General features: G+C 32.0%; 3 protein-coding genes across 6 annotated transcripts in view; 2 read left to right on the top strand and 1 right to left on the bottom strand.

The window, feature by feature from the left end:
- Positions 1-24382, top strand: part of LOC130641392 (tyrosine-protein phosphatase non-receptor type 11-like) — a 76043-nt gene that overhangs the window by 45358 nt on the left and 6303 nt on the right. For all 3 annotated transcript variants that reach the window (XM_057448176.1, XM_057448177.1, XM_057448175.1), the window contains exons 2-3: positions 23466-23547; positions 23694-23816. In XM_057448176.1, coding sequence (XP_057304159.1) covers positions 23534-23547; positions 23694-23816 — 137 coding nt within the window. In that variant the 5' untranslated portion in view covers positions 23466-23533. The remainder of the gene's footprint in view (positions 1-23465; positions 23548-23693; positions 23817-24382) is intronic.
- Positions 345-19855, bottom strand: LOC130641389 (ephexin-1-like). Of its 2 annotated transcripts, XM_057448171.1 has the most exons (17): positions 19240-19851; positions 14596-15384; positions 13548-13679; positions 13043-13144; positions 12614-12781; positions 11872-12312; positions 10809-11014; positions 10232-10431; positions 9878-9953; positions 9358-9434; positions 8225-8354; positions 8030-8104; positions 7257-7346; positions 4048-4430; positions 3664-3749; positions 2408-2512; positions 345-1783 (listed from the first exon to the last, which is right to left on the bottom strand). In XM_057448171.1, the coding sequence occupies exons 2-17, from the start codon at positions 15311-15313 to the stop codon at positions 1620-1622; spliced, it is 3153 nt and encodes a 1050-aa protein (XP_057304154.1). In that variant the 5' UTR covers positions 15314-15384; positions 19240-19851; the 3' UTR covers positions 345-1619. The 2 variants fall into 2 exon arrangements, with proteins under 2 accessions (XP_057304154.1, XP_057304155.1); XM_057448172.1 differs by lacking the exon at positions 13548-13679 and having other exon boundaries at positions 19240-19855.
- On the top strand, positions 4385-7290 carry LOC130641398 (protein lin-7 homolog A-like). Its single transcript, XM_057448186.1, has 4 exons — positions 4385-5834; positions 6105-6197; positions 6697-6834; positions 6997-7290. Exons 1-4 carry the CDS (start codon positions 5732-5734, stop codon positions 7089-7091), a joined length of 429 nt encoding a protein of 142 aa, XP_057304169.1. The 5' UTR covers positions 4385-5731; the 3' UTR covers positions 7092-7290.

Genomic DNA, 24382 nt, shown 5'->3' with positions numbered 1-24382 from the left:
AAAAGTAACCGACTAAAGAATTTTCAAATAAGATGTTTTAACTGTGACGAACATCCTGTAAATCAGCTGCTAAAATTTAAATTTTACAAAGTTACCAGATTTTTATAGTTTCGGAAACTACAGGAACTTTAGTAGTGTTTCTTCATTTTCAGTGTATCCCAGTACCAGTTTCTTATAAACCCGCTTCTTGGACCAAAAAAGTGTAATCCAAGGACCTAGAAACGATGCTGCAACCTTCTCTCTAGGACATATTGTATCTTCTTTGATAATGTAACAGTCCAGCCCTGGAAAAGAGGTTGATCATGTTACCGGTAATTAACAAAAGGGTGAGGAATAACAGACAATTATTTTTTTAAATTTTGTTGCTAACTAAGCTTCTTATCCAAAGTACAATTACAATTTATTACAAATTTTCCTAGTATGAGAAATTAATTATCATAATGTTACCTATAATACATATATAAATTACAAAGCTAAAAAAAGTCGTTTTGGAAAATAGGAAATATTGTTATTTTTAATTTCCCAGTTTTCCTTGGTAACTAGGTTGTTTTAATTTTATGCGTACAAAAAACAGACCGTACACCCTTTAACCAACGTAACAGACAACACAGATTCCAAGAAAATTATTTATGTAAAGGTATATTTTGGTCGTAAAAAATCAAGGTACCAATCAATATCTACAAAACGCTGATTTGAATAAAATTATGCTGGACAAATTCGACTTATCGTAGAAAAATAGAATTATAATTAGTGAAATACAAATATTTACATTTTTACAAAAAGGTTAACATTTTTTTGGATAACACTTTAATTTGAGCTTAGCTTCAATGTGCCTCTTCGAGCCTCTTTTTACGTTATTTCGTTCTCTTTTTTTAAACACTTTAAGCTTCATTGTTCTTATAAAATTGTTCTTAACAAAAAATGAAAGTATTAGTAAAAACTCTCAAAAAAGTATTAGTAAAAACTCTAAAGCATATGCTATGTCTTGGTGTCACAGATTAGTTTCTTAAAAATTTTTTTTGAGAGTTTAAGAGAGCAACAACGGTTGGCGTAATAAATACCGTCTTTAATTCAGAGAAGGCCCTCTTCTTAAAACCTGCTCCCACTCTCCGTCTGAAAGTCTACTTTAGAGATGAGTTGCATTGAGATACACAATTACATATGAGTACACCCTTGGAGAGGATCCCTTCAGTAAATGTTAATTTATGTACAAAATAGTACAAAATTTGCATATATATATAATTGTGCATGTTTAAAATATATTCTCCTTTTAATATTTCAAAAAATGATGCAAAATCAAACATCACTCCAATTTATTTTCTGTAATAAATTAAAAAAAATATATATAATGGGATAAGAAGAAACAAAATGTTTAAAAATTAACACAATCATAACAATTGACAAATTTATCAAAAAAATGCACGCATGCGTACTAAAGTTAAGACGGTCTTTGTTTTCAGAAACATCGCGATAAAAAATACCTTCTTGGCGAGGTTCTTGAATATTGTGCTTCGTAACCTGATACGTCCTCGTATCCACCTGCTGATAACAGTCACAAGCCATCACCCTGTAGCTATGTATCACATTTGTACGTAACGCGTTAATGCAGTTTCCTGTATTTATTTTCCAAGAATTTGACTAACGATATTCTTGCTAGCAGTAACCAGCCTGTACCTCTGCATTAAATTTTTTGCTCGAATGTGTTTGCTGTCAATCTCATCCGTATGATTGATAGGAAACCAACCTTTCTCGTCGTCGCGAAGACGCAACCCTTCAGCCCAACCTGTGCAAAAAATTAAAATAAGTCTTAAAACAGGGCACGTCAAAGACGTAAAATTAGAAAATTTAAGCATGATTCGATACTATTTTTAGGTGAATACAGCTTTGTTTAAGCTTCCTTAACTGGTCAACAACCGAACTTTAGTTTTTTAGCCAATTTCTGTTGTTTTTTTATGTACGGGAATAGTTCAAGATCTTCTGTGCCACCACTTAAGGGACTTTAGTTTTCTTTGTAGTTATGGTGGAAATATACAATTAAAAACAATGACACAGGGTTTGAGTTGTCCATTATGCTTGCTGTTCGATTCAGGCCTGTTTAAAAGTATACTAGTTTCACAAATTTATTTTTTATTGCTGTAACTTAGAACCTTTGCAAGAGTAAGCAATCAAACTTCGCTGATACTAAAATGTTACGTCAATAAAATAGAAACTTTAGAGCAAGAAAAGAAAATGGAGCTGGTTCACCCGTACCGAACTTATTGACATGTGACTTGAGGTTGGCTTGGCGGTCCGTGTGAAGATCTTATAAGTAAGATTCACAGGGTACTGGTAATATTATACGTTATAACTAACGCAGAAGCGCAAACAAACATGACTTAGCTAATCATGCAGATATTAATACGCTTACCGTCAGGAAGTTTCCTTAACACCTTAATGACGTCACCTTCTATTAATGTTATTTCGTCTGATTGTTCGGCTTGATACGGATGTATGACCTGGACTTGAGGACAATCTAAAGAAAGAAAGACAACAAATAACAATAAATAACAACAAATTTTTGCGGGAAGATATTATCCGGCTAGTTTTATTTTTGCGAATCGCGTAATTTTGTACAATGCGTTTAATCTGGTTGAGTCAAAATTTGTTCCTTGGAATTTAATAATCGACATGGTTGTAAGTCCCACTCGACGCATCAACTTGATAAGGTAATTTGCAGGTTTACTTAAACTGATATGTCTCACATGTACCGTTGATACCGTTTTCTTTCGAATTGGTTTTTGTATTCTTTTTACACGAAGATCAGACAATTAATCTACCTTCGCGAAAAGTTTGTCACGTTTCAAATACTGAGATCTGCTCTGGTAATGAATTTCAATAAACATGATGGGATCGCAAAGGTATATTTCACCAAATTTGCAGTTTTTGAAACCTTTTAACGCGAAAATGAATTTGTTTCCTTCCCTTATTAACAGCTAGCAAACATTTACCGACTGGTAGCCTTATGGTCGACCATTTAAAACCCGGTCGATTCATGCCAGAGACTATAAAAGAGTGAATCTATCCTTTCTGCTTAGCGCTCAGAATGAGAATAGGATTTATATCTTAGGCGGTTGTTAGTTGAGCGATTGCTGTACTTGTACGACTTTCGCAGCTTAAATGGAAGCTTTAAATGTACTAAGACCCCCTTTGCAGGACCCTCGTTGATAGCAGTACCAATAGGAACTGAAGAGGCTATCCTGCGTAAATAATTTCAATAATAATAATAATAAAAATAAATGCTATATAGGCGCATAGATGACGATCTATAATGATGTTATTTAGTAAAATATTCGTTATTGGGAACGAGTTCGGTGTATATCTGCATCTATCTAGCTCATACATAACAAATATAGTGAATTACATCGCCATGGAAACGATAACTATTTTAGCAACCACGTGGTAGTTTAGAACAGTTTAGAAGACAACCAATCAGTGTAAGCTAACCATCCATGTCATGTCATGCCAAAAAAATAAAGACTGGTATGATATGTGAATGATTGAAAAAAAATCAATTCGTGAGAAAATACGAGAAAGAAAAAGCAATGGGAAAAAGCCCAAAATACTTTGGTAAGCATTTTAAAAAAATCTCCTAATGGTATGAATACGCTTTCAACAAAATCTTACCCCATTCGTCGTAAATGGATTCGCCAGCTATTTCTAAAGATTCTTTCGGTGGATTAAACGCTTCTAGCCATCGCGTTTTATCAGTTCTAAACATAAATAATTCCATTAATCACAACTAACCTAATAAATATCACGCCGCTCACTCGCGTGTAATTGCGATGGAACACAATGCACGTGCAATGCTGACACGAGCATATATGACCAATCGAATTTTTAACAAGAACACAGGTACTGTATTTAGTGAGGAGTGTTAGGGCTCTTGTAGATGCTTAGTGCACATTTGGTTACAACGCTAGTTATTTAATAAGATTTTTTAACCGTGAAAGAGGGAGAGAGAGAGAGAGCGCGGTAAGAAATGCCACGTGAAAATTTAATCTAACTTACTCCGTTGATAGAAAACAATGATAATCCACAGTTTTGTTGTTTGAATTCTCCAACAGAATAATGGTGAACGCATATTTTAATGGGTTTATATGAATTGTCGCTAGTGTACCAACTTTCGGAGGTTCTGGGTCCGGAATATGCGGCAGGACTTCCACCTTTAGAAGTGATCGTGTGCAATAATCAATAACTTTAAAATGTTCATCATTTTTCATCTTCGTTACCAGGACAATATCAGTAAACAGAAACAAATAGACAGGCTTGCATTTGCCTTTGAAGATTTGTCGAATTTGATTTCGATATTTTGAAAAGCGTCCTTCTTCGTGCAGGCACATGACATCGCCTCGCTTAACCAGCCATCGAGACGAAGATATAAGTGGTATGGGCTGAAATAAAATGTTAACAGGGTTTTAAATGGTGCAATTTTAAAGAGGTATGCAGTGTTTTATGTGTTTGTCTTGGGCTGGCTCTACACCACACAAATTGTGATGCTATTAATTTGTCAAACCCCGGGTTTTCAAGTGTTTTTCCATATTATCTAGTTGTTGGTTCTTTTTTGTCTTACATCATGTTCTGAAGCACGTGGTCAAAGAAAAATCTATACCTCCAATACCTACACACCCAAATCTAAAAATCTAAAAGTACCGTTACCATGCATTCAAACTCGCGAGAAAAGGGAGTATTTGAAGGACTGCAAATCAGAACAACCAAACATTGGGACATGCTAGAATACAGAAATCTAACAATTTCTATAATGCAGAGGTAGTAAGAGTTTTTAAAAAGCTGCACAGATTATTTTTTTTTCTTTTTCTTCTTTAATTTTAGACTTTTCCTTATTGTACTGACTTACCCCTAGAAAGCTAAGTTTTAAATACAGAAAAAATCGTGTTACTTTTACGTAACGTTAGTAGCTTAAAAAAAAATAGAAAAATATAAAGATAGAATAAAGAAATGACATGAGAAAAGAAATAAGAAAAAAAAAGAACGTTAATTGGTGCACTATGGGTCCTCGAAACTAGGTTGGTTAATATTAAAGACGTGTTTCGAGTGTGATTAAAAAGTAATACATGTTAAATATACATAAAAGAATATAATTGAGGAATAAAAAACAGGGAAACTGCACAAGTGTAAACAAGAAAACAAATCATCTACTTTCTCACGAAAACAAAGAGATGGAAAAAAAAAAGAAGAAGAAAAATTAGATTTTTAATTCATAAAAACCATCTGTGCCGCTTAATGTCAAAGAACGAAAAGTGAGATTATGTTATTGTACATCACATAAAAATCAGTCAAACTGCGGATAATTTTTGGCGCCAAAGTAGAGCTATGACTAATTCGTGATGAATCAGTACATAAAATGCGTCTCTTCTATAAGACATACGTCAAAACCATCAAAGTGTACTGTCAACGAGAATAAAAAATCATTCATTAAATTTGCATTTTTTGAACATCAGGCTTTCATGTAATTCAGTAGTGATAAATTATTCAAAACCTACCGTTTTCCATCTTTGAGTTTTTTGTGTATAAGGCATAACGAAGGTGCAAATAATTGAACAGAACGTAGATGGAGGGTGAAGATTTTTGTCCGTATAGATTGAGCTGAAGGAGGAAACTGGAATGCTCAGTTGCAAAAGAACAAACTGTTATCTGCCAGCGAAAGATAAAAAAACTCTTTGTTTTTCACAAAATGTCGTGGGTGGACACAGAAAAAAGAAAGTCAACGAAACAGCAATGCAACTACAAAACGTTAAAGATAATCAGATTACAGCGAGGCGACGATAACACGTTTGGTAAGCATTTCTCGGTTACAACACAGAAATTGTCTCGATCAATGTGCTTTCCATTCTTCTAGCATCAACACCATTAAGCGAGATATTCTTATTATATTAACTTGTTTTTCCTGCTTACAAAATAGATCTTTGAATTTAGTGACTTACAAGGAAGTCGATAGAGGTGACAGGACGATTTTTTGGCCCAAAAAGCAATGTGTAAAGAATAAGAGAGCATCTGAAACGATACGTAATTCATGTTTAGTGTAAGATAGGAGCTCTTAATTTTAGGATTTACAACAAGTTGGGACAAACGTGAAGGTGTTTATGTTGATGCTATCACTCTTGGTGGAACAGCACACACAAATGGACGGCTGAAAATAGGTGGGTGTATATACTATGCACGACATAAAAAAATACGTGTCATCGAGAGCTAATAAGCTTTTAGTCCGGCAGCCGAATTATGAGTATTGGAAAGCAAATCCAGATACGAAGAGTAGCGAAGGCTTTAAGATTTCAAGAAAAAAATGCAAAAAATGTACCAACAGTAACAGCTAAAAGGTTTTCTGTTCCAGTTGTTTAAGGAAAAAAGTTCGTAGAGAGATTCCAATCAAACATATGTCACAAATTTTAGCGAACTGTCACGAAAAGATAGTTCTATTATATGGTGTAAATTTTCAGGTATGGACCACGTAGTCCATATTTTATAAGTTAAAATAACATCCTCAAAAGTCTTCTAAAAATCTTTCTTTTGAAGTGGTAGCAAGTCTCCCATTTACCAGATTTAAAAACCTTTTTTTCTATGTCTTTTTCATAACCGCACCCCCTCCCCCCACTCCTTTTCCCTCCCAAGTTGTTTTCACAACCTAAATTTTTTACATAGGTGATCAGCTCTTATGGATTGATGAAGAAAACATTGAAAATGCAACACATTGTGAGGTAACCGAAAAACTAGAGAAGGCGTCAGATGTTGTACGATTAGTCGTTTCTCAGACGCTTAACTATAAGAGATTCAGTAGAGGTATAGATTTTTATTATTTTTAGGTAATATCCAGTAATCTCTAGAGAAAGAGTGTTAAGTTTATTAAAATTTGACAATGTTCACTCCTGGTGGAGAATAGATGCCCATAAACCTAACCGTAATACTTGACTACAACATACTGAGTTTCATATTTTCTTCTAGTTCCCACTGAATTCAATGAAGTTCAACTCATTCCAAACTTGACCGCTTCTGAAGAACCGTACGCATTCGAGGTACATTATTTGATCAATGCGTAAAAATCACAAAAAAGAAAGACGATTGTTTGGAAGCAAAAACAGTGTATTTTATCAATACTGTATATATGTGTTATATTTGTATCAAAAGAAAAAAATTAATGCTTTTGATGCCAAATGAATTTTAACGAAATGTAGATAGGATATATAAAAATAAATTGTACAGACCTTTGTTTTAAATGTTAATGTTTTCTGTATAAAATACATTTCTTCAGTTCTTTCCATTTTACGAGCACCCTCGTTGGATTCGTGGACCAACTAAATAGAAGTAAGTAAATTATAAGTAAGTAACGCGAAGATTTAACGTCCTTGGGGATTCCACCCTAATGACTGGCTCCCCCCCCCCTCTGAAAGATACCGCTAGAGATTCGTAAAGCATTGCCTTGACTTGCTTGCCTGCTACACAAATCTATTAGCATACAGTAGATGGCACTGTGGCGCGTGGCGTTGTGGTTATGGCGTTCGCTTCGTAATCACAAGGTCCGTGTTTCGATCCACAGCGCGGGCATGTTTAGTAGGTGTCTTTACCACAGCTACGGGTTAACCCATGCCATATGAGGGAAATTGAGTAGGCTAGCCGGTATATACCTGATGTATACATTTAGAGCACAGGACCCACATTAATAACAGTGTTTCCAACACTGAAGTGGCTTTATCATGTATAAATATTCGAAATAATAATAACCAAATGGGCTGACAACACTACATTAAAAGTGCGCCGGAGTGGGGACTCGAACCTGAAACTTTATGATTACAAGCCAAATGCGCTACCACTACACCATCTCCGCAAAACTATATAACATATAATCACAAACAAATAGTATAATGTAATGATGTAAGAAAAAAATATTCTTCTTGTGGTTCTCTGCAAACAACAGTTGAACACAAACATAAAATGTTACTTCTCGTGTGTAAATAGTTAACAGTATGCTTATACTTACAACATTAACAATATTAAGAGCTTTATCTGTTGCGTGAAACTCATCACTACCTGGCTCGCATCTGCTGCAGATAGCCTAAAAATCGGTACAAACGTGATTAGGCTTTCGACACATAAGCATATCTAGAATATTAAGTTCTTTTATGTTCATCACTGTATTAAGAAAAAAATTGTAAAAATATAATTTAAAACTTACATCCACCAATAGAGGTAACCTTGTTATCCTTTGCATGGGTAAAGTTAGAAATGACTGCATTGAAAGGCCTTGACATATTGGATTAGTTTCTAGTTGAGACAAAACATCGGCAAATTGCGCATTGGAATGCCTAAAATTAAAACAGATTGCGAAGGTAAAATTGATGTCATTCCACATTTTAGTGAATTAGAGTCGTACAAGATGAATTGGGTAGCCAGCGTTCAGAATTCGGCTAGCCTAATGGAATTGGTCAGCTGTCTGTAACTGTTTTTCGTTTTTTTTTGACACAACTCGGAAATATTAATGGCACAGAACAAAAAAAATAGAAGCTCAAACACTTGATAACAACATTAACTTTAAGAAATAGCTAAAAAAACTTGGCGCACTTTTAGCAAGTAATGGAAAAAACAAAATGGCAGCAATAAAATTATGCTCATGTGAGCGTTTTTTTGTGATGTCAACGAATGCCTAAAATTTGTCCAAAATACCACTACCTCATCAAAATTCAATTGTTTTAGTTCTAAAGCGAATTTTACATTCTGTTTGAATAATAGTTGTTTGAATAATAGTTCGTAACAGATTTTCCTGTTTTTTGCCTGAAAAAGCGCCAAAGATTGCCCGAAAATCCGATTTCTACCGCGTCAAGTGTCTAATAGATAAATATTACAACTCAGTATTAAACTATGCAACATATCAAAAAAAAATTTTTTAAAAAGCCAGCAGGGGAGGGGCGGAAATTTAGCCAAAAAAGACTCGTGTTTTTTATAGCATTTTCCCTGTCAAATCACACCAACAACTGACTGTTGTCATGACAATAAGGTTAGATAACTCTCATATTTACATTGAGGATAGAAACTAAAATTGAGTCATCCAATCAGAAGTCATGAATCAAAAAACGCTTCCTTTTATTTTCAGTCAACAGAAACTTAAGTGAAAGTTTCAACAATTAGTTTTTCAGTGTAAAACCTAGTTGTGTTAATATAACTTCATGTTAGGTAACTTAAAAATACCACTTAAGTTCCAGTGCCATTAGTAGCAGTGCTGTTTGAGCTGTGGAAGATTTAAATAGGAGCGGAGAGAAAAACCACAACAAATTTTAATCAAAGAAAACACATGGTTGACCAAATACTTACAATAAGGCTGTCAATGTTCGATCTTGAAAAACTTTGTTGGAACAATATTTAACATAACAATGGAAATTATTCTGTGCCTAAAATAAAACAAAAGCTAAATGACCTAAAATTTTTAGCGTTTAAATATTTTTTCCACACAATGTAAATTTGACATTTTTAACCTTTAATTTTCGTGTAGATTAGAGTTTTTTAATTCCTTAAAAATCTGTTCAAAGAATGTTGAAGTAGAAGCTTTGCCAAAAGATTAAGAACGTATTAAGAAAATACTAAATTACATTACATATTACATGAAGGTATTAACATATTAACAGCATACTTATTCTGAATTACTTCATAGGTTTAAGTCATTTTTTTTTCAAAAAATGTGGTCTTGTTTTGTTGTAATTAAAAAAGTATCCATCCTGAGACTAGTTCTTAAAAGTTCTCAGTTATGTAAACAAAACTTCCTTTGTTTTTCCACAAACCCTAGTAAATAACCAAATATGTATAATTAAGTTGAAGAAAAAAGTTTGAAACATACGTAATCTGAAATAATATCACTTATGGTGCTGATCAAGATACTTTCTTGTTGACGCCGTCGAAGATCTTTTAAAAATCTAAAAAACAAGAACACGTTTGCATTATTTTATCTATTACCAACGTAAAATAAGATTAGAGATAATAAGTAGAAATAATAAAAGTTGAAATAGAAGTTAGTCGGAAACTTTTTATTGGAGAACATAAGAATTCACATGAATCTGTTTTATCAGGAATATCCTGTACCTTCGCATTTTATGACATTACTAAATATTCTCCTCATGTAGTATCAAATTCAAAATATTTTTCCAGTTTATTGGAAAACAGTAATCACACAGAAATACTAAGCCCCAATTACCTTTCACTAACAGACTTGATGGCAGATATACCAGTAAACAGAAAATGATATTGCTGTCGATCAAGCATCTGTTGTTCGTCTGTATCAGCAGAAGGCATGCGTGGGTTGGGAAGAAAATCTTTGTTTAACATAAAGTGTGATACCAAGATGTCTAAACTTTTGAGATAGGATGCTTCAGATGTGATAACTTCGAACATTGCCTATATCACAATGAAATAAGAATTTCTTTAGCTTTGTTTTTTGTTTTTAATATTGACAAACCATCTTACAACTTGTACATTATTTTAAACAGCCTTTTGAAACAAGGACATATTTTTATGATCTAGACCACTTTTCCTTTAATATATACCTGTATTTTGTTAAAATAGTGGCCAAATCGTTTCTTTGTGTTAAGTATGCACGAAATATATGATGGACGATAATCTGAGGACCAGAATATAAATAACGGGCCAACACATGGATATTTCCGCGGATAATAACTAACTAACACCCGTATTTTGTTCAGGATAGCTGATGTAATAATAATGTATCACAGTCTAATCATGGAAAATATCCATTAAAAATATGTTTGTCTTACTTCTTGTCTTTTCCGCTCCTCATCGGTGATACTTTCAAGAAAACCACTGGTTCTGACTGCAGGTAGCTCTTCCCATAACATACGTATGGACTTTCCACCATGTAGAATATCAGGACAGATATTATTATTTTCTTTGTCATCTTTTTTCTTACTGAGTCTATGATGCTCTTCATTGACTTCTGCATTATACACCTGATATAATGGTTCTGAAAAGAAACACAGAGTGTATAATACATTAATTTGACCATGTAATTTTTTTTAAAAGAAATAAAGATGTACATTTGGTAGGATTTGGTGAATGGAAATTTTTCTTTCCCTGGTGGAGATTAGGTGACCAAAGTTTTAGTTTTATTAGGGTTTCCTTTAATATTTGTTTAACTAAATGTACACCATTTCAAGTGATGTACAGCTCTTTTAGAATTTTTTTTCAGAAATATAACACTACCGATTTTACTAAAATTGGTAAAATCCTTGCTTCTTTTCTCACCAAAACTTCTTCCCCTAAGGCAGGTTTATGGTTACAAAAACATGGTTTTTCATTTTGTGTATTAAGTGATGAAAATGAAGAAAAACATTTTGAAGAAAAAGTTTGAAGCAAAAAACTTTTTTGAGGGGATATTGTTACAGCAAGTCAAGTTTAAAATAATGAAGTACAAAAAACTAAAGTCACAGTGTAAGAATGTCATTTGCTTGCAAATTTGATCACAGATTGATGAGGCTTTTCAACATGTGGATAACCCTTTTGACAGGCCAAAATATGAAAATACAAAAGTCAGTCTTTGATAGCATGTTTGCCGAATGAAAACAGAACTAAAAACCTTTGATTATATATTTTTAAAGTGTTTTCATACAGTACCTGACCACACACTTAGATTGCAGGTAATGTCTTCTTACACTGTTTTACTTTATATTTTAAAGCATAAATTTTAATGTGAGTGACAAAGGATTGGTAAATATATGAACTAATGATATCCAGAGCAGGGAATGTGAGGGATGTTAATTGCCAAAAATAAAATAAAAAAGTAAACAAAAAATTTCTTTAAGAAGAAAAACTAGTACATACCATCACTGTATATTTGTTCATCATTAGCTTTAATTCGGACTTTGGAGGTAGGTGAAGTTGGAAACGCTATTGCAGGATCAATATACGAAGAGTCACGTATAAGTTCATCATCAGAGTCAATTTCTGGAACAAATTCACACACCGGCATGTACTCAGCTGGTTGAAAGTGTACATTGCTACCCCTTCGCATGCTACCAAGACGCTGTTTATATATTGGAACAGGCGGTTTTGAGAAATACGACTCTGGATCTGTATAATTGGGACAGGCATCTTCATCGCTTGAAGAAGAGGCAAGATTATTGTCATCACTGATGTTTTTGTGACTAGGCACAGGTGGTGGAGTATCTTTGTTAGATTTGTTTTTGTGCATAGGGACGGGAGGAGGATAATAACTATCGGGCATATCGTAATCATCGTTATCGTCATCAGAAGAAGTGTCTTCTAAACATATGCGGTATTTGTAAGAGTTGCAAGCTCTGCAGGAAAATTCATGAGTAGTACATATAGAATTATATTTCAAAAAAACACTTAGAGAATGAATATACGAGCCCTTGTTCCATACCCTTTTGACTTTAAATACTTGTGCATTTGTAACATAATTGAGATTTTGGTTACAATTTTTGCTCGCAGAGAGGTAAAAATTGAAGTATATATTACATTACAAACGCAAAATATGACAAAAGTTTATCCTAACACTTTATGTTTTTCGAAGGTAAAAACATTGATTAAAAATCGTTATTACTTATATGTATTAGTGGACCCTTAGCATCAGGTGGTTCTTCGTAATCTTCTTGAGAACTAGTGTCCGCATTAGGAACACATTTGTTTTGGTTTTTTGAAGAAAAGTCCACTGTATCTGGATCTTCATAAAGATCATCACTGCCATTGCTTTGTATTGACTTCATAAAACCTATTAAAAAATGTTTTGTCCCAATTTTATTCTGAAATTCAGGAGTAGAACTGAGATTTAAAACTGAGGGGATTGAAATAAAAGACTTGCAAAAAGTTTGAAAAAGGAAACTGTAAAATGCACATTGACAGTTTAAAACAGACATTATAACTCTTGCTTTACTACAAATCCAATCCTCTTCTCCTCTTTGGTGCAACCCCTGATCTACAAAATCTTTTTATAGATGTTAAAACAACAACAGCAACATAAATGAACACAAACCTTGAACAGCGCGAGGGTCTGCCTGATCGTATAGGTTTTTTTGAGACATTACAGGTGTTCGACTTTTAACCCCCTCATAAACATAATCATAATCATCATCCACTGAAGTAAAAATAAAAATTAGATCAACTGATATTATGTTTTCTAACAAAAAACATAATACTTGTAAAAAAATAAGAACCTAGGATGATTTTTATTTTAAATTTTGCAAATCTTTCCTAAATACATCCAACTGTATCTTAAAAAAAATTAGGGGCAAAATTAAATGCTTTTAAAAATTCATTAAATTGATTATTGAAGTATTAAACATTAGTAGCTAGCTTGTGGAAAACGTTTCAGGATTTCTGCAATCAAATATATTGTGTGGGTCTCTATTTTCTGCGTTATGGACTTGCACCAAAACAGATATTAATATAAAAAGCATTTAAATAAGAATCAAGCAATTTTAAAGAACAGAAATCACGATGCTACGAGTTATGTGTACCCAACTCAATAAGATCTATACCTGCTGAAGTAGATTTTGTCCTTGATGATGAATTTGCAATGTTTTGTTTTCCATATGGTTTTGATGTGAATGGTACATGCGTAGTTGCAGGAGCAGATTGTTGTTGTTTCGCTTTAATGTGTGTGTTGTGATCTACATGCATGATAATGTAAAAATACTAGAGGTGCTGAAGCAAGGCAAATAATTATTGTCATGACTGTTAATAGCACCGCTTAAAGTTTGTTTAAAATCATGAAAATTGAATTTAACTTTTGGCGTTGTTTGGATGCAGACACAACAATTTCGTTCTGTCTTTCAATCAAGGGCTTGATTTAAATAAAATTATTGTTTTACCCTGTAAAAGACTATAATGTGACATGCTGTAATTCAGGGTACTTATTACAATTAACTTTAAAAAATATGGTATAAATACGCAGCATATACGGCGTATTAATGAAGCTTGAAGAGGTAATTCAATGCTGTAGTTTTTCAAACATACCAAAGAAATTTGTTATACAGCATATAAAAAACTTTACATACTAGATAATTTGTCACAATTTTTTTTAAATCCCTGTATGTTGAGAAATAATTAACAAGTATTTTTATTCTTCAAAATCAAATTTCAAGTATATTTTCAAGTATGTTATAAATAATCCTACATGAAGAAAAAATATTAAACTTAAAAATATGGTGGCATTAATTTCAGTTATATGCAACATTTAAAGTTGTCAGTACATTTCCACATGAAACATGGCATGTAAGCTGCTTGAATGTTAAGATGCCTACATTTTGTTTAAAGAGTAGGATTACTGAAACTTCACAAATAGCATGCTTGAAGTATTTTAAGTGTGCTTTTGATTGTGTCAACTTATCAAAGGTATGGAATTCTGTGCTTTTGATTGCATCAACTTATCATAAAGTACCACAGGTTTACAATGTTGTGGGTAGGTGAGTGTATAAACAAGCAATCAGACCATCAAAATATAAGCAAAATAAAACAAGTCCTAACACATTCAAAACTAATATAACACATATTTTGATAAAGAAATGAAACAAAAAAATCACTTACATGATTTAGGAACTCCAAACGTCATTCCATCCAAAGTATCTGTTCTCTCACTAACATTATTTGCAATATTTTTTATATTTTTTGAAGTATCAAGTTCATGGTTTTCGTATACACTTCTTTCTCGTCCTCTTGGTGGTTTAGGAGGACTAGTGGTAGGTTGATTTATAACTTTAGTAGGACCAAAGGGTACAGGCTTTTTTGGTGGTCCAGCTGTTTGTTTCCAAGAGGATTGTTCACTATTTATCGACTTCACCTGTGTACCAAACCCCTTACTATCTAACAAATTAATATTAGGTTTCATAGGCAGCTTTGGTTTATTCTCTAAAGCTTTGTTAGTCTTTTTTTGATTTGTACTCAATTCACTTACTACTTTATGTTCTAAATTCGGCGACACAGGAGTGCTAGCAGGTCTTGGGGATTTCCCTCGTGCTGCAACTTGAGGTTTTGATATTTGTATTGATGCTTGTACATGAGAAGTTTTAGGAGCAGGGACAGGTTTTGTTGGTACTGCTGGCTTTTTTGGAGTTATTGCATGATCCGAAGAACTCCTCCTTAAAGCATGCAATCCTATATTATAATTTATTTCCTCAGTCTGTGGACGTCTTCTTGGAACAGGGCTTGGTTTTTTATGTACATTGTTACAATTACTATCCACAGTGCCTGAAAAATGTTTAATTCTATTTGCTATATTGATATTACTCTCTCCAAAGTCAGACATTTCGTATTTTTCACAACAACATTAAGCTCAACTTGTTATCAAATGTCTCAATAATTTATTGTTTATTTTCCCTGAAAAAACAACAACAAAATCCATACAAGAGCTGAATTTAAGTCTATCATTGTATGTGATTTTAAAATCATTTTACTATAAAATATAAGATAACATTATTAATTTTGAATAAAGGATAATTTTACAATATTTGCACAAAAACAAAGGAATGAAAACAAACACGAAAATTACATGATGACACTAACAATGCAAGATTTTCAAAAAAAAAACAAGGCATAAAGAAATTGGCTTTGTAAGTGGTGCTACCTACTTAATAAACTACAACTTCAAAAAAAATCAGAATCTTGATTTAAGCATTAATCTGAGCAGTCAGCTGCAGCTTTTAAAGTGAGAAACCTTGTTTAAGGAATTCTAAGAGCCATTGTTTTATATTCAAATCTATCCTTTTCTAAATTAATATACATTTTTTCCTTGTTGCTAGATTTTTATGAGCAATTGACATATACAAAAAAATTCAATTTTAAAAACAATTTATCATACATTAACACTTTACCCTTCTGTTGAGCTGTGATGACAAAAATAAGGAAGCTTTTAAATGTAACACCTAAGTATTTTGCAATCCAACACATTTTGGCAAATTTATTAATTACTTGCTTCAATGTAATAACAAAAATATTAATTATATATAAAAAAATTTTGATTTAAAATTTTAAAATATGAAACTTATAAAGAGTTTCATTTTTCCCATGATATATACGTTGTTCATTTAATGTTAATTGTAACCTTCTTTAAATTCACCATGGTGACATGTGCAGTCCAGCACCTTAACCAAAAATGTGGTAAAGTAACTGTATATAGCAAAATCTTTTTCTTCATAACCATAGCATAAGATTGTTAACCAAATTATATATAAAATTACCAACAGTCTTCAGCATTATAGTGAAACTTGTCTTCCACTATTCTTTTTATTCTCATGATGTATACACAATGGTTTATTATTCCTATTGTGATCAATTAGAAAGATATTTCTTAGTCCTACGTCTTTCGTAAAAAAGCACTACTACTTACTGTTTCTTAATAAAACCAATTAATTAAAAGGTATTAACTAAATAAAAGGTAATTAACAATACAAATACAGTACATTATCATTTAGTTTGGAAAAATGCTTATTAATGATGAGTGTATGCATTTTTATTTGGTTTCTTTCTTTTTACTAGAGCAAAGATTTTTTATTAAAAATGAAATTAAAGAGATAAGTCATTTTGAAACTTTCAATATGTCAACAGGATAAAAAAGTTGAATTTTGATTTCCTGTTGAATTTTAAATTGGACAATGATATAATAACATTACAAACAATGGTGGGGGATTTGAAACACAATTTGACAATACTGTGGAAAGTTTATCATTTCTTGAACATAATAGTTTAGTAGCAACGTTTCAGGAGATCCTTCTCCTATTTTGCCTGATGATGGCAGTCCATTCTAGTTTACGTCAGACAAACCGAATTAATGACACAAAATGACACAATTTGACAAGTTACAAAGATAGAAACTTGAAAATCCAACAATTAATTAATCAAGTTGTGAAGACGTTGTTAAATAATTTCCAGAAAGTCTGGTATAAGTGCACATTGTTATATTTAAAAAAACAAGAGTTGGGATTATTTAAGAACTGTCAAATCGAGAAAAAGTGAAAAAATCGAAATATTTTATTAAAGAAATAAAAGAGTAAATTTACGATATGAAACAGGGACCGCAATGTGGATTCTAACAAAAAAATGAAAAGCAACTCAACAAGACCATAGAAGAAAGTTTCTTTTTAAAAAGTGTGTAATTATTATAAAATGATATAAAGGTCTAACATGTTAAGCAATAATAAAGTAGTGACTGAACAAACTAAGTAATGTTATTACAATATCACATAACTCAAATCTGTGCATCAAACCTTTACTAGCTTTATGATTTAACAAATTTAGATAGCTTAAAACAAAATAATGTATTCAAAACACACAAAAGAAATAAAATCTGACAACAATATTTAAAATTTTTGACAAAGGCTTCAGAGTTAGATACCACTAAATAATAAATACACTTTTCCTAAGTAATTCAGTAAACATTAGTTATTATTTCCATTGACAAATCAGTTAAATGTGTTAAACACAAAACGATTAACTAAAAAGAGTTTCCAATTTACTTCAAAACAGCCCTTGGGAAACACATGTCAAAAGCATTTATCTGATGGATAGAAAAACAGAATCATAAAAATAAAGGAGTGTAAAATGTTCCATAAATTACTCATATGAAAATCACTGTCATATAAATGAATCTGTAATGACTATAATACATTACTATACATTAGAAAAGCTAAAATATACAACTCCATTCATTAAGTAAGAAAGTAACTAATTAATTACCAGCATTATAAACTTATAGTTATATATATTTATATTTTGTTTTAAGAAACTTCTTATAAACCTAACTACTGACATTTAAAACTTGACCACTCATTTTATTTTAAGCATTATTTACCTGAAGTGATTCAATCTCAACAGCTTTATGGTGGCTGTAATAACAGATTATAAAAAAGCATATATTTGATAGATTCTATAAATATAGTTAATTAAAGAAACCATGGTACAGGGGAAATACATGCAATTATTTTTTTTAATAATACAGCCACTGGCCTTTGGTTTACTGTAAAAGAAATAGCTTAGGACGGTGGTGGGGAGAATTAAATCTGCACAACAATTAAATATTCTAAACATAGAAAAGAAAACATTAGGATAACAACAAATGCATGCCCATATCAGTATGAATTTATACAATGTACTTCTTATTTGTTGTTGAGGCATCACTATAAAAATCATTGGATATCATTTTAAGTATAAGTACCATAAAACAAAGTAAAGTTTTGCCTACCAATCATAATCTTTGATTATCCTGATCCCAACGCTCTATCTGGTAGGGATGATTTTTTCGCAATGGTTAAAAAAGACTTGACTCAGCAAAAAGTGTGTGACAAAAATAGATATCACCGCAAAACATTGCAAAGCTTTTTTTTGCAAGTGCATATAGGTCAATTTTGGACAGGTCGTCAAGATAATATATTGTGTTATCCTTAATTGACCTAAATCCTGTTTGACTTTTATTTACATAGTCTCTTAAACAACCATTCAATAAGCAACCTTGAACACCAAAACTATAAACGAACATGTTGTATGTAATATCTTTCTTAGGCCAGACTAAACTATGTTGTTGTTGCAAAAAAAATTTGTTTTGTGTGACTGGCCTTGTTGTTAACAAAAGCAAAAAAATGCAGAAGTATAACTTTTTTTTAAAAAAAAAAATCTCATTTGCATGTTTTCTCTTGCAGCATTATTATGCCTAGATTAAATTACATCTTGTGTACCATACTTAGGATATATATAAGTCACCATTTACTTTTGAATCTAACCTCTGTATTTTAAAAAAAACTCTTGCCCTATATTATTGAAGAAAAAGAGAAAAGGTTCTACAGATTAAAAAAGACAAGGTAAAATCATGGGTTCACACAATTGCATTTTAATGATTTGATGTGAAGGTCTTCTAAATTTGAAAGTTACTTTAGCTCAATTTTGGGTTTCTAACCATATTTTCTCTGATTTCCATTTAAGAAAGTGTATTGGTCTTGGTAATTGTTTTACCTAATTCCCTTGCTGCAGGTTGATGACTAAAGTTAGCTTTGACCAGCAAAAAAGGGGGAATCAATATGCCATATCACTGGCAAAAAATTAAAAGTATTGTTGTCAAAACAAACTACAAAGCAGCTCTTTAAAGGAGAACTAACAATTAATTAGCTATAGTTGGGCTTTTTATGATAAGATGACAGTAAAACCATTTAAAATTAAATAAAAAATACTAAAATAATTGATTACTTTTTTGCTAATGCATCTCTCCATTTACAGAACTCGTTTCCATGATTGATGTTTGCTCATCAAACCTCGAAATCTCTTAACAGTTCTAAATTAAAATGCAGATTAAATTTATATAACTCTCTCTTCATACTTTTGTAGTTTTTAAAATGGAGATGGCAAAAACTGAATTCTGTGAAGAAGAGTTTTAAAAGTTATTTCTACAGAAATTATGTACTTTGCATATAAAACACCTTAGCAACAGCTGTTAGTTCACAGGTTTTTGCAGCATATGTTCATACATTTAGCATAAAAATCTGGATGAATAAATTTTAAGGAAAATATGATAATAATAAGATCCTTATTCTATAATTTTTTACGAAATGATTCTTAGACTATTCGGAAACAAAGATTTTTTACCTTTTAGTAACTAAAAACTTTTTTTTTTGGAAAAATAGAAATATCATTTGTAGATGCTCACTTTCCTTACATATACCAAAACAATATTTTTGTTCAAAAAGTGAAAAAATTACAGATGTTTTAATTTCAAAAATTATATATTTGTTGTGAATATAAAACAATAATAGTCAAATAGTTTTCTTGTATTTCATTTCCTTGTTGTGTTAACACGTATCACATTGCAGTTTGTAAGAATGTTTTTAAAACATATATGCAGGTTTTTCATTCATTCTCCTTAAAATTAGAAAAAAATGGTCCATACTAGAGCTCTGTGGCCATCCTAATTTTTCTTCTTCTTTCTCTACTGCACAAAATATTTCAGGGAGCCCTGAGGCTAAAAAAAATCCTCACAAAACAACAACCACATCTTTTGACTCGACCTGTCTCCCTTAAAACATCAATCAATTGATAACTTCCAGCTTTCACACATGGAAGTTTTAACTACTTAAGATATTGATCTACATACTATTATATACTGTTAAAACTACTAAATGAATAGTAATTCTAAATATTATTTTCCCTAAACTTCCAGTTATTTGTCTTTATAATTCATTATAACAAATTTGTTGATGTATAACTTGACATATAGGTCTGCCAATTTGCCTCAAAACAGCTTCAATTCGTGTTGGATTGTTTTAAATCCATTTAAAAGCTTTAGTTCAAAAGCAAAAATTAATTTCACTTGACAGTTCGATTCGTTAAAACTGTCTTATCTGGGACGAAAATCAGCTTATAAATGGTAGTATATGGAGCTTAAACATTGCTGTATTTTGTTTTAAATGATGATTCAATAGCTGATGGCAACATCAGCTCTTAAGCTCCACCAAGCTATAATAAACTATCCAAGCACTGCTGGCAAACGATGAAGCTTTTGTTGTCCAGCAGTGTCCACAATGGTTCATTCCTATTCCCACAACTCATGATATTATTTGATAACACATGTTTAGCTACTTTGTGCAATATGCTATATGTGATTATCTGTTTTAGTAGAGTGAAAGTGTACTTTAATTAATAAAAAGGACAGGGGAATAAAACATGCTTCAAGCATAGACCTTTTTGAATGTTTACATTTTCCGCGATAAGCCCTTTCGGCTTTAACATTTGCGTGGCAGGCAAAAAGATGCAGGCACTAGGTGAATTGAGGTCCTTTTTAGTCTGTTTCTTCGCGCGAAGGTATCATTACGACTTTATATGAATATATGTCAATCAAAAGTTATCTATTTACAATTGATAATAGTTTAAAGCCTCGAAAATATTTCCGTAGAAAGAAATGGACTAAAAAAGACCTTTCTTCAGCAAGCTTCCGCATCTTTCTTCCTGCCACGCAGTTGTTAGAGCCAGAAGGGCTTACCGCGAAAAATGTAAACATTCAAAAAGGTTTATAAGATAAATGAGTAAATAGATAAGTAAATAGATAATATTAGCTGATGTATATATAAGTTTTAAAAATTTTGACAGTTACCTTTCTGTTTATAACTAGCTAGCTAACTAAATTAACCAAGGATTTGTTTCGTACGTTCTGTTTTGTAGCTTGCTAGCTAGCTATTACCTTCACCTACTCCCCTTCTGGTGTAGTTTAGAGCCAGACACAAGAAGAGGGGGTTTTGCTTGAGATTGTTGAGACTTTAGCTTTCAACTAAGACACTGTAAAACAGGCGAGAGCACATGAAGAAGAAGAAGAAGAAGAAGAAGAAGAAGTATTTATTCTACATTAATAGCATACACGAGGTAAAAGTCAAATAAATATCAAATTTATGAAGAAAATTAGGCTATCACTGTAAGGAGACCAGCATTAATAGCCTACGGCTATGACAAGATGCTGGCCACCCTTAATATACAAAAACAAAACAACAAAACAAACAAAAACCTATGCAAAATGCAGTAACATATTAAAAAAAAACAAATGACGACAAACTCAGCAGTACAATGAGAAAAAGAATTGGATCAGAGAAGAAGTTAGTTTGAGAGAGGTGAGAGAGACTAGTTGAGTTGAAGGAAAGGAGTTTTGTACAAAATTCCATGAGTAAATGGACTGACTTCGAATAGAGTTCAAGCCGAAGGATTTAGTTAACACAGTGGGGGGATTTATCAAACCAAGAATAGATCCACGAGTCCGCTAAGAGTGGGAAAAGTCATCTTTGTAAGTATCAAGAAGTGACAGTTTAGAATAACTTTTAGACCATATTAGATAATAGGAATCCTTGCAAATAAACAATCAAACAGAATTTGTTGAAAGTAATACAATTGAGCAATATTATGTTAATAAAGTTAACAATTAAAGCTTGTAGAAAGTTTATCTGCTTTCGTGTGGCTGGCCAGCTCAGGCGAAATATTTACACAACAAAGCGATTTTGAGGTATCGCAATTAGTTGCGCGAGAAATAGAATAAGCAAAATAGACATAGCTGGATTTATGTAAAAACAAGTATTGCAAGCAAACCAAACTGTGAGGAAGGAAAAAGAAAGCTGTACAATTCTGTATTTTATGTAGTTAGCTAACCTCACTAATTTTTAAGAATATGCTAATTTTAATTTTTTCAGAAAGAACTGAAGAAATGCACTGTTTAAGTTAATTTCTGCCAAAAAGGAGAGTACGCAAAAAAGCACAAGACAAGGGAAAGGGATCAAACCCATCCTAGAGATGTAGATGTATAGCTATATTTTACATGGCTAGCCCCACAAATATCAAGGAATAAACCCTGTCCATTATTTCCAGGAGGGGTCCTGGCTGTGATGGGGAGTATTTAATGCTCTCTTTGAGCTACGCAAACTCAATTAGGGTCAGCGCTTCTGCCAGACAACTCCCTGCAACATCCAACGCCCTACACAGTGCACCATCACCCCAATTTCCCTCACATGGCTTGGGTTAACCAAGAGCTATGGGGTGAAAAAGACCTTCTTCTGCAAGCTTCCGCATCTTTCTGCCTGCTACGCAGTTGTTAGAGCCAGAAGGGCTTACCACAGAAAATTTAAACATTTAAAAAGGTCTATTGGACAGGAAAAAAAGAAGCTGAAACTTTTTACCTACTACTAGCTAGCTATAAAAGGAATAAAAAGAGATAAATGGGCTTTATCACAAAGAATATTAGCATTCAAAAGAAGATAAAATGATAATTCTCAAATTCTCTTGAATTTAGTCTTAAAATTTGGGTTAGGGATCATCTGTAATGCGGACTGTGTTATTGAGTATTGACTTGTTTGTAACTTGTAAATATGTTTTAACTAAAATAAATTTTAACAAAATTTTTAAATAAACTAAAAATTTGAACTGACAAATCCTAGAGTGACAATAATATTGAGTTTGAAAAATTAAAATTGACTTAACCTAAGAAGACACACTTAAGAAACAAAAATGGCTGACACTGAAACAAAGCAAAACTTTTCACATAAATAGATTAGAATAACATTCAATACAAAAGAAAAATTGATCTCCAGAATCATGTAAGTAAATGGTAAAGGAAATCGTTATTGAGTGAAAAAAAAAGCACCTAAGTGAAGTAAGGTCATAAGTATTGAGTTTTTTTAGATTAAATTTTAAATGTGTGTTATGTCATTTGTTAAAGGAATACTGCGAATATCTATATTAAGATTTGTTTTCTTTTCTTACTTTAATTTTGCTTTTGGTAGTATTTAAAAATGTATGGCTTGTGAGTATTGCTTTAGATGTTTTGTAAATGGCTAGTGCCTCAACACAATCAATGTAAATAAATTATATATATTGGTAAATCATTCTAAGCATGTGTTTGCCTAGTTTATCTTTTATATATTTGCAACATATTATTGATGTTTTAGGAAAACTATTACAATTTCATATTAGTGTATTTGTTGGACAATATGGCTGAAATATAAAGTTGATCAAGATGACATCCAGAAGGTTTTTTATTTATGTTTTAATACAATTTATGTAGCAAGTAATAGCTCACATATTTTTTATTCTTTGCTCAGACCCTCTCTAAATTTTTTTCTAATTCTCTATTGCATTACTGAGTTATGTGATACATATTGTTGCTACCTCTCTAGATGGTTTCATCAAAACATAACAGGGCAGGAAGCTGAGCAACTGCTTATGGAAAGAGGAAGAGATGGTAGTTTTCTATGCAGACCTAGCTCAACAAACAAAAATGATTTTACACTTTCTGTGAGGTATGGTAATGTTTGTTTTTGCTGATTTTTGGATCAGTGTTGAAAAAAGTAAAATCACCATCTACATTTGCTTTGCAAGAATTCCTATTTAAAGAGCTATTTGCACATTTAGAAAAAAAAAAGTTGAAACATCAAACCATAAAACCCTTTGCAACCATTTGCCTAAAGTAATTGTATCAATGATTGAAGCTTTAATTTAATCTGATACAAAGTCATTTAAATTTTGATACAAAGTTATAAGCTCTACTTTAAATGACATATCTCGTATTGTTCTTCTGCCTGAGTGGATTTTTCTGCTTTAAATATCCTAGCAGCTGTTCTATGCAACAGCATAAAAAAGATTGAAAATTATGCAGCAATTACCATTGTATGGTATTGAAAACATGTAGAAGCTACATATTCAACCAAGGGTTTGACAAAAAAATTTGAAATCAACTGACCAAATTTAGCAAGCAACTTATAAAGCAGCTTTTTAAATTAAAAAAGCCTTATATACATTAAAAATATATAAAAATAACAAGCGTAAAGCTGAAATCTTGCAAAAGGATATTGGCCTGGAACAAAAT

The sequence above is a fragment of the Hydractinia symbiolongicarpus genome, chromosome 4 (genome assembly GCF_029227915.1).
Source record: "Hydractinia symbiolongicarpus strain clone_291-10 chromosome 4, HSymV2.1, whole genome shotgun sequence".
In the NCBI taxonomy this organism is placed as follows: domain Eukaryota; kingdom Metazoa; phylum Cnidaria; class Hydrozoa; order Anthoathecata; family Hydractiniidae; genus Hydractinia; species Hydractinia symbiolongicarpus.
The sequence above is the reverse complement of the archived record's forward strand: the minus strand, read 5'-3'. Positions and strand labels throughout refer to the sequence as shown.